The sequence below is a fragment of the Ochlerotatus camptorhynchus genome, unplaced genomic scaffold, assembly GCF_037179485.1.
Source record: "Ochlerotatus camptorhynchus isolate MF236.1 unplaced genomic scaffold, CSIRO-AGI_Acam_v1.1 ptg000531l, whole genome shotgun sequence".
Lineage (NCBI taxonomy): Eukaryota > Metazoa > Arthropoda > Insecta > Diptera > Culicidae > Ochlerotatus > Ochlerotatus camptorhynchus.
In genome coordinates this window covers 144406-155523 of record NW_027041015.1, presented here as the reverse complement: position 1 = coordinate 155523, position 11118 = coordinate 144406, and the positions used below count along the sequence as shown (strand labels likewise).

Genomic DNA, 11118 nt, shown 5'->3' with positions numbered 1-11118 from the left:
ATTATTCCAGCTTTGATCAACAATCTTTAAAATAATACAATTCATACTGTAAAAGCATCTGCTGCTTTGTAATGGACAATATAATTATTATAAAAAATAAATTGGAATAAAAGGAATTTCCCTGGTTATTTCTTTTAAAAAATAAAAGTAATTGATTTAAAATTAATTCAAATTTAAGATAAAAACGTATGAAATTGCGATTAAAATGCTTATCATTTGAATTAAAATTTGTTATACGTCAATTTAAAAACTATAGGTTTCAGTTTGACAGTTCTACAATTCGATTTGAAAGTTTCAACTTTTAAAAGTAGAAAGAGAGCTACTTTTGAATTGACAGTTAGGGGACTTTAGTTTTGAATGCTAAATACTTTCTACCAAAAAGAACCAACGCTAACTTTTAATTTTACTGATGGTTTTTTAAAATTTATTAACGATTATTTTTTGTGTGTATCTATTACTCAAATCATATAATTAATTAATAAGAGCAACCGTAACGGTACGCTGCTAAACTCATTTTAGCAGCCCTCATCATAGCGCAGCTACCGTATCGGGGGTTGCCATACGAGTAACTAAAATAGTAGTCGGCTTCTCGGTGAGAAGCGCGTTACCAAATTTAGCAGCGCGATAGCAGCGCGGGAGAAAGGTTGCTATTCGTAGAAATGTCAAAATGCTCACTACCGGTACGGACTACGGCGAGTAAATTGATAACTGCGATAGCAGCGACCGGTGTGGAGAAGAGTGACTAAACTAAAATGAGAGCGCTGTGCGCTGTTAAAATAGTCGCTCAAATGACAACGACCGTTACGGTTGCTCTAACTGTGGAAGCGAGTGTGGAAGTGCATCTAGAACACTAAGTTGAGAGCATGCAATTGGCGTCTTGCAGTGAAACTTTTCCAAGCTTTCGCCACCTACATTTCGAAGTGAGAACTACTAGAAGGAGGATAGTTTCCAAATTCTCCAAGTAAAACAGACGATTTTTGGGGCATATCGGTACATAAAGAAAAACTAATAATTTCCGGTGGAAACTTTTGCTTGAATCGTGTAAGAAAACGTGTTTGCAAACTAACTGTTATTATTTCGGTATGGATCGGACGAGGGATCGGAGATATTTTCATGGAAAATTATGCATAACAAGTTTGCACCCACAGGTAGAGGTTATCTCCTGCGCAGCTGCATTTTTCGGAAAATGGTGAATATGTGCGATTTCCACTAGGATGAAAGTGGAAATTAGGTGAATTTACGTAGGAAAGATTGTATCATGCTGGTGATAATGGAGAAATGGTTGTATAGGACGGCAATATTCAATAAATGTTCATTTTAGTCTTTTTTTAGGTAAACATATTGATACTCATAGCCGGCGCCGGTGGTGTAGTGGTAAGCGTGACTGCTTTCTAACACCCCAATGGGTTTGGGTTCAATCCCAGCCGAGGTCGGTGGGATTTTTCTGAGGCATAAAAATGTCTGGTCACGTCTTCCTTCGGAAAGGGAAGTAAAGCCGTTGGTCCCGGCCCATGTGTGTTGTGAATGGGTGCGACATCCTACGCAGGTGTGGAAGCTGCCTTCCTGCACATTCGGTTGTCGTCAATGGATGGCAATCGATGTCCGTCGGTGATTGGCACTAGATTGCGGAACAGAGACCGACGTTAAATAAAGGAAAAAGAAGATATTGATACTCAAAATTTTCGACAGAAAACGCAACGGAACTTGATTTACTCAACACGCACCATACTATAAAATGGTGCTCGATGGTTTATAAAGTGATAACAAGATGACAAATCATCTTTATTTTGAGTAATTGAGCAATTTACTTCTGTTTACATCATATGTATGATGCAGCATTGATGGAGCTGTGAAATGAAATGAATATATCTCATGAAAGTTCATCTGGAAAAGTCAAAGATGCACATCAGTCTGATCGTGAAAACATTTTCTTCTTCAATTCGAATGCCTTTTTTTTCAACTTCGGTCTGGTCACGACAATATTGGAAGGATTCTACGCAGGCTTGATGAATATTATGATTTAATGCTAATCTTCACGAATTTTATATGCAGTCTGTCAACATTATCATCATCATGCAGTGGTGACATCTGTGTCGAGCTTTTACGGCAATCTCCCAATAAGCTTATATGTGATATACAAATAAGCTTGAAATGCGAAGAAGAAGAAGAAGAAGAAGAACATGTAAGAAATTATCAGGGCGTATGATGTTTTATTCTCAATTTCACGACAAAGAAATTTTTTTTTGAGTTTTTTAGTGATGCATGATGATAGATTGCACTATTAACTATATGTAAAGCTTAAACTAATAAAATTCCACACATTTTTATCGACGAATTTCCATGTGAAATTCCACATGATTTTCATGTGACCACACATAAACAGAATCCACCCAGAAGCACACATGAAATTTATGAGTCAAATGAATACTATGTGAGGTTACACATGGCTTTTATGTGTACACATATTAAGTATGTGTCCGACACATAGATATCATTTGTTGTTCACATTGCAAAAATTCATGTGTGGGACACATGAAAACTATCTTTGAAATTTTAGCAGTGATAAAATCATCCAGAAAATGGAAAGTCGTGAAATAGGATTAATTTTTAGGTTATCAAAACTCGGAAGCGATTTTCTCGATATGGTCATTTTGGAGCTACGCCATTTTCAAATGTTAGTCTAGATTTATCTTATGTCGTTTTCGTTTTTACTACACTACACCGGTGTAGTGTAAGCAGCAATAAGTGCGAGTCATTGACAGTTCATCATCATTTGTTTGTAAACAAAGGTGCAACCGATAGCTACACCCTAAATTTTTTCGGTGTTCGGCAGTGTAGCACCGGTGTAGCTACACCGCAAAAACGAAAACGACATTATACAGTGCGTTACGCACTGAACGTCAATTGATTTTGTTTCAACTACTGGTGCATCACTGTGGCCGATATGTCATCCATCAAGACCGTCACCATATCGAACCGATCAAAGTTCAAAACATAAAAGTAAATTTACTAATAGTTTATCTGGTATTAATGCCCGTTCCTGTTATTTTCTTTGTGATTTTCATGTTAATACTTTGCTAGCTTATAGTACAAGCGTAAAATGTTTCTGTGAACGACTGTTTGAACACGAAAATATGTGAACCATTTTCGGTGAAGGCTCAATTTGTTTGTAAAAAAAAGTACCAAAACTTCTACGCTGTAAGGACGTCATCTTCTGATAGCTGCATAAAGAAGAGTATATTGGATAAATAAAATGCAGCCCACAAATTTCCGAAATCCGGTTCTCAACGAACCCAGGATTTTTGGAGGCCAGTATAGTTTTAACACACCAGCTGGCGTTGTGGCGTCTAGTCAAGCACCTCCGATTCCGCCGAGGCCGCTGCAACAGTCTGGCCATGTAGGAGCATTCGGAAGTGGCTTCGGGAACCGTTTTGGTGCTCCCTCTTATGGGTACTCTGGTTTCGGGGGTGGATACGGTGGTTTTGGTTCCTTTGGAAGCTACGGTGGCGGTTACAGTGGTTATGGCAGTGGTGGCATGTATGGAAATAGCTATGGTATGGGATCAACTGCTTTTCCGGAACATAGGTAAACCAAAAAGTTCGGCATTTGGTTAAAGTATGTTTGTGCTAATATACCATTTTATTACTCAGATTTATCCAGCTCGCCGAAGAGAGTTCGAGACCTGCTTTTCAAAATATTGAATCTTTAGTGGGAGCTATTGGAAACATAGCCGCTATGCTGGATTCCACATTTTTCGCACTGACTAGCTCTTTTAGAGCTGTGCTAGGAGTAGCAGCTAACTTTGCCCATCTACGAGGAGTTTTTGCACAATTTTGGACATCATTTGCTCTGTTCCGATGGGCAATATGGGCTTATAGAAAGTTTGTGCAACTGTTATTATTATTAAAAGTACAATAATATAATGATACTTAAACTTTACAGGATTTTGTATTGGTTAAGAATAACTAAAACCAACCCTAGTACCGCAAGCTTCAACGAGGCTTTCAAAATTGCAGAAGCTGATAAACAAGCAGTGATACAAACGAAAGGATCGTCAATGCCCGTTATTCTATTCTTAGGATTCATCATGTCTGCACCTTACCTACTGATGAAGCTTTTTGGAAATACTGACAGCACTGATCAAGGTAATCAAAAACACAAGTTGATTACTGGGTTTTTTTTTCTCTACAAAACTATTTTATAACACAGTAAAAAATCCTCGCAACTGGACCAGTCCTGTAGAAGCGGTGGCCATTTACAGCTTCGACGCCTCTAATTCAAATGAATTGACGATTCGAGCGGGACAAACGGTTCTCATTGCACCGAGAGCGGTACAGGTCGAACAAAATTTACTTAATACTGGTTGGGTACTTGCTACGGTAGACAACAAGGTATGTGGTGTGATTCCGGTGAATTATATACAAGGTTCTAAACAACAACAGCAGCAACAACCATCCAATGAGGTAAAACTACATTCCAACGAAGCAGGTCAGTTAGAAACTGATGCCTAAACCCTCTTCAGAGAGGTTGACATTTAAGTTTAAGAAATATTGAACCTGCCGGAAACCTTAATTTTCGTTGAACATCAGTAATATTAAAATTGGCACTTCTTTTACTTTTCACTACAAATCTATACTATTCTGGTATCATGTATGCAATTTTACAAGTATAAAGAGCTAGAATATTTAGTATTAAATTTTGGCAGCAATTTGCAAAGCATCATAAATGCCGAGGGGCTGTGCATAAAATACGTAGACAGTTTTTGTTGGAGTAGACCCCCTAACCTGCGTAGACAGTTGCTCATACACATTTTTGCCCCCCTAACCTGCGTAGACAGTTGCTCATACACATTGTTCCCTAAACATGCCTTAAACCCCCTCCCTTGTTTGCGTAATTTATGAACAGGCCTCTAACTCAAATTAATTTATAATGATCAATATGAACAAGTAATTTTTTTGCGATGAACTATCGTTAACGGAGTGACTTGCAAAAAATGTTGGAGTAAGTTGAGTCAACAACAGTGATGGATCGCTTTTTTGGGGCTTTTTAATGATTATAGAATGCTAACGTAAAATCCAGTTAGCCCATCGAAAAATAGATAGTTTAATGCTATTAATCTTCCTATAAAAATGCAAAACCCCCGCACCTTAAAGCCACACTCTGTGTTTTCACTGAAGGTGCACTTGAGAGCGCTCTGTTGTGCGGAAATTTTAAATTTTGTTGAGTTGATTTATAACACTAAACTACCTATTTTAAGATGGGTTAACTGAAAATTCAATTGAATTTACGTTAGCATAAAAAGTCCCAAACGATCGATCCATCACTGCCTACGAAGTTTGAGAAAATCTGCCTCTAAAAGTATAAGCCACATCGTTTCCGGTACGTTGCCTATGGTGCTGGGTCACTTAAAGATTTTCGTTCAATCTATAAATTCATTGGTAAAAAAAAACATTATTCAATTCGACGTCGCTGATGCACATGTAATTAATACTAATTGGTTTATCCTCATCCTGCAATATTTTTATTTGTGATACGGTTTGTTTTGGTGGATGAATAAAGTCGGATGGGAGGGCTGAATATGTTAGTATCAATTAAAACAAAAGTTGTGAACATCCTTATAAAGGTACGGGAATAATCTGTAGGGATTTTTCTGTTAATGATTTATCATTGCTCAAAATTTAGGTACACAGAAAGGTGAGTACATATAGGTGTTCTAGTGTGTCGAATTCATGATTCAGCCTTGTTGGATTTTTGTATGGAGAAGCGACCGAGTTTGTTTAAAATTTGATATGTTGATGATGATGATATAGAACTATCACTCACCGTCCAGAATGCAGATTTAGGTGGAAGGATATGTTTTGAGCCTGAAATTGAAACTTTAGTCTAAAAGTCTCTTGTACAAAGTTGTACCTTATAGTTAGGTCCTCATTTTTATGACAATGAATTCTTTAGTAGTTTATTTATTTATTTGTTATGTTTGCATCAACAGACTAAAAATAGTCCCAATGATGTGTTGTAAAAAAAGTACAGATTATACAGACTACATATACTACAGTTACAAATGAAAATAACTAGGAAAGCATTGTCAAGCTACTAAAAATGTATAAGCCTTAAATTTTACTCTTAGCTGTTGGGCGTCAAGCGCCTTTGGTTAGCAAAAACGGCAGAGAATCTTCGGCGAAGCATATTCCGTGTCAAGTGGAAATCGAACAAGCCGTAAATAGCGCTCCCTAAGCTATAATTAGTTCGAAGAAGTGGAAGTCTCCGCATAAGACTGTTGCGTAGTGATCGAGGTTCAACATTAATGTTCACTTGTTGTAGAATTGCTTCGCAGTCGATTCTTCCTTGCAGAGTATCGGCGACGGTTAAGGCTCTGCAAACATCTCTTCGGATACGTAAGGGCTCGACATTGATCAATTGGCAGCGATTCTCGTTGCTTGGAAGACGAAGTGGGTATCTCCAAGTGAGCTTACGGAGCGCGAAGCGAAGAAAACGTCGTTGCACAGATTCAACTCGCTCGGCCCCATTATTGTAGTTCTGGCTCCAGACTGCAGAGTAGTATTCCAACGTAGATCGTACGAGAGAGCAATAGAGCGATTTCAAGCAGTAAATGTCTGTGAAGTTTTTAGTAATCTTGAAGACAAAGCCAAGAGTTCTGGACGCTTTGTCGACGACATACGATATATGGTGTGAGTATGTCAGCTTTGAGTCTAGAAAAAACGCCTAAGTCTTTCACGCAATGCACCCGTTCGATAGTCGTGCCTAGTAGTTTGTAGTTGAAAATAATCGGTTGTTTCTTGCGTGAGAAAGTAATGACTGTACACTTAGCTGGGTTGACCACCAGTCGGTTTAGACTACACCAGTCAGCAAAGATGTCAATCTGATTTTGAAGAGAACGGCATTCGGCGAGTGAGGGGATGCGGAGAAAAACTTTCAGATCGTCTGCAAACGATAATCGTGGCCCTGATAACATGGTGAACGTCGTCGAAGTAAAGGAGAAATACCAATGGTCCCAGATGGCTACCCTGAGGTATACCGGACTTTGCGCAGAAGCTAGCTGAGCGACAAGTACCCAAAGCTACTGTCAGTTATTATTGTTATCATTAATCAAAAATCTAACTTTTTTGTTTGAAGAAATTAAGGTATATATTTTTCGGCAAAGTTATAGCTGAGCTAATTTCAAGCAACTTTTTTTTATCTTTAAATTGACCAATTTAGAGCTATTTCCTTGAATTCAGTTAGGGTGTCTCTAAAAAAAAACAGTTGTTTTGCTCTATTTTTCTTATTTCAAATTTTTCAGCAAAGATGTCTTGCAATAACTTTTAATCTTTTAAAGGCGCAAATTTTTGCTGCACAGAGCTTGTCGATGTATTTCGCTAGCAGATATCTCAGATGATGAGTCTATTAAATATCCATCATTCATTCAAAGTGTTTTTTATGTTACTTCATACGCGAAGTTAACGATTTTCAGAGTTGGTTGGAAATGCTAACATGAAGCTTTAGTGTGATGATTTATTAGCTAGAGAATGATCTTTAGAAGAGTGTAGGTGGATAGTTCCGTTAGAGTACGGCAGTATGAAAATTGAATAGAAGTTGAAAATGAGCGAAGGGCCATTAAAGCGACAGTTTTCAAGATAGACGCACATTTTTGCCTAGCCCGTACGATGTACGCGGGGACTTGAAGTATGTCTCCAAGTCCACAGGCAAAAATGTGCGTCCCTCTTGTTGCTCATAAACTGACTGCGGCTGTGGAATAGTTCTAGCGACGTTTTCATCACTACCTAAAGCCCCACGTCGCGAGAGCATTTCCAGTCGATGGTGTGTTATAATGCAGTTCTTCTTTACCCAACTATTGTGTTGCTCCTCTCGTCATGACCAACGTGATCATCTCAGAGAGAAAGCAGTAGGGTGGTTGTTGCGTGCTGTACCATCATCAGCATTGTTGACGGCTACTCCCGCCTTGAGTTGTTACATTCAAAGTGTTTTTTATGTTACTTCATACGCGAAGTTAACGATTTTCAGAGTTGGTTGGAAATGCTAACATGAAGCTTTAGTGTGATGATTTATTAGCTAGAGAATGATCTTTAGAAGAGTGTAGGTGGATAGTTCCGTTAGAGTACGGCAGTATGAAAATTGAATAGAAGTTGAAAATGAGCGAAGGGCCATTAAAGCGACAGTTTTCAAGATAGACGCACATTTTTGCCTAGCTCGTACGATGTACGCGGGGACTTGAAGTATGTCTCCAAGTCCACAGGCAAAAATGTGCGTCCTCACAAAAAAACATCGACTAGCAAAAATTTGCTTCCGCGGTTCTCGGTGGTACTGATTCGGTTTATATACTCCCTCCGCTAGAAGAGTACTCTTTTTTATCGCTACTTATCGTTGATAGCGCTCTTCAAGCACAGACAAAACACGTTCCGGGTGTTTCCGTTCGCAAATGACCTCCCACTCCGTGGGAGAAGTCCGCCGCGTTTAAACGCTTCCGCAAACACATGGTCGGGGATTTCGAGCGGTACACCGACCTCGAGAAAACTTTTAAGGGCTTGATTAAAGCCAAAAAATGCGGCTACTGGCGTCGGTTCGTCGATGGTTTGTCGCGAGAGACTTCCATGAGAACATTCTGGAATGTTGGCAGGAGAATGCGAAACGCGTCATCACCGGTCAACGAAGACAAGGAGTACTCAAACAGTTGGATATTCAGCTTCGCGCGGAAAGTTTTCCCGGATTCGGTGTCGGTTCAAACCTACATTCGTGATCGTCCGTCGAGTAGTAACGAAATACATTCCCAGTTTTCGATGGTGGAATTCTCATGTAACAACTCAGCTCTAGGAATGGATAGAATCCTCGATAGAATCAAGTTCAACTTGCTTAAAAATCTCCCAGACGTCGCGAAGAGACGCTTGTTGAACTTATTCAATCAATTTCTGGAGCACAACATTGTTCCGGATGACTGGAGGCAAATAAGAGTTATCGCCGTTCGAAAACCCGCTAAACCCGCGTCGGATTATAACTCGTACCGTCCCATCGCGATGCTGTCCTGTATACGGAAGTTGTTGGAGAAAATGATTCTTTTTCGTCTAGATACGCAATTTTTTATTTCGGAGAGGCAAAGGAACGAGTGACTATCTTGCGTTGTTTTCAATTAAAATTCAACTGGCCTATGCGCAAAAACAGTAATGGGTTCAGTTTTCTTACACATTAAGGGGCTTTTAATTCTGTTTGTATCGATGTCCTTTCGGATAAACTCCACGATAGTGGGCTTTCACCAATTATGAACAACTATTTGGGCAACTTATTGTCTGAGAAATATATGAGCTTTTCTCATGGAAACTCGACAACTTCACGAATTAGTTAAATGGGCTCATGTTTAAGCCCTCTTCTTTATATTTTTTATGTAAAAGATGTTGACGATTGTCTTGATGAAAATTACTCGCTAAGGCAGCTTGCAGATGACGGCGTTGTGACTGTTATAGGGCCAAGTGCACCGGACCTGCAAGGACCATTGCAAGATACCTTGGACATTTTTTCTACTTGGGCTATGAAGCTGGGTATCGAATTCTCTCCGGAGAAAACTGGGTTGGTTGTTTTTTCTAGGAAGCATCATCCTGCACAGTTACAGCTTCAGCTAATGGGTAAAACAATCACTCAAAGTATTTCTTTTAAGTATTTAAGTGTCTGGTTCGAATCCAAATGCACATGGGGAAAACATATTGCGTATCTGAAACAAAAATGCCAGCAAAGGATTAATTTTCTTCGTACATTTACCGGAACTTGGTGAGGAGCCCACTCGGCAGATCTGATCAGGTTGCACCAGGTTTTGAACTAGGGAGGGGCGATAAAAAAATTACTATGGAGAATTTGGCAGAATGCCATTTCACCGAACGCCATTTTTCCGAAAGCCTTTGTGTTGCTGAGTTTAGGGGGGCAGTCAACCCCCCCCCCCCCTGCCCCCTCTGGCTACGCCTATGGGTTGTAACGAACAACCATCCTTTCGGTTTTAGAGTACGGCAGCTTTTGCTTCCAATCCGCAGCAAAAACACACATCCTTAAGCTTTAACGGATCCAATACCGTTGCCTTCGTATTGCGCTAGGCTGTATGCACACGACTCATACGATGAGCCTCGATGTACTCGCGGGTGTTCTCCCACTGACAGATCGTTTCACTAAGCTGCCTTTCCGGTTTCTCATCCGTTGTGAAGCAATGAATCCTTTGGTAATAGAAAACTTTGAGAAGCTGCTCGACCGAAATCCTCAAACAAGATTCATGAGTTTGTACTATGAGTATATGATGCTGGAGGTTGGTCCTTCTACATTAATCTCCAATCTTGATTGCTTTCAATGTCACTTTTAGCCACGAGTTAAATTTAACTTGGCAAATGGTTCACAGCCTTAATCAATTTCAAAGCGCCTCCATAAACTGCAGAAACCATGCTCCGTATACGTTTTTTCCTCTGTTCGGGACCTAACATCACTGCAACCAGTAACTTGATCTATTGTAGTATATCCCGTGACCTTAGTTTAGTGCATGTCGTATTACCATAGAGGTAACTCTAAAACTAGTAGGTCCCGAAGAAAAGTGCTCAACTTTTTGGCTCAGCTCTGGTACTATCTTCGGTCCCAAGCTAATCGATGCACCCCTCGAAACGTAGGAAAATCCACGAACCCCTCATTTAATCTGTCAAACTTTCATGGCAAATGAAAACAAACATTGTGTAGTACTAGAATTTTGACTATAATGGGGTACGTTAATCGATTTGCTTGGGACCAATAGGCTAAACAAGTAGTGAGCCAATTTAAAATCGATAGTTTCGTATTGATTGTTGGTATTACTCCATCACTATTGAGAAATGATGAAGTATTCGATTTTTTACAGTTGTCATTCTTGCATTTATCGCAAGGATCCGACTCTAATTGAAAGATCCCGCTATTTATACCCTTCGGAGTGTTGAAACACCCTCCAAAGGCGCGTCCCTTTCCCGAGCAAAGTCTGAGATCAAATTGAAATCTAAATTTGATGTTGTGATTTTGCTGATAATGATTGCTCAGGTTGCTTTCGTTTTGGTCTTTTTATCGGTTAAAATATCAAAATTGAGAGCAAAAAAAATCTTCCTGTGACAT

At 39.5% G+C, this 11118-nt stretch overlaps 1 protein-coding gene across 1 annotated transcript; it reads left to right on the top strand.

Moving 5' to 3' along the window:
* Positions 1-2975: 2975 nt before the first annotated feature.
* Positions 2976-4597, top strand: Pex13 (peroxin 13). The gene is made up of 4 exons (XM_065236187.1): positions 2976-3585; positions 3651-3881; positions 3943-4145; positions 4210-4597. Exons 1-4 carry the CDS (start codon positions 3254-3256, stop codon positions 4509-4511), a joined length of 1068 nt encoding a protein of 355 aa, XP_065092259.1. The 5' UTR covers positions 2976-3253; the 3' UTR covers positions 4512-4597.
* Positions 4598-11118: the final 6521 nt, after the last annotated feature.

Coding starts and splice junctions, on each gene's coding strand:
- Pex13 (XM_065236187.1), top strand. CDS start 3,254: ATGCAGCCCACAAATTTCCGAAATCCGGTTCTCAACGAACCCAGGATT. Junction 3,586..3,650: donor ACTGCTTTTCCGGAACATAG/GTAAACCAAAAA, acceptor TTTATTACTCAG/ATTTATCCAGCTCGCCGAAG. Junction 4,146..4,209: donor TACTGACAGCACTGATCAAG/GTAATCAAAAAC, acceptor TTTATAACACAG/TAAAAAATCCTCGCAACTGG.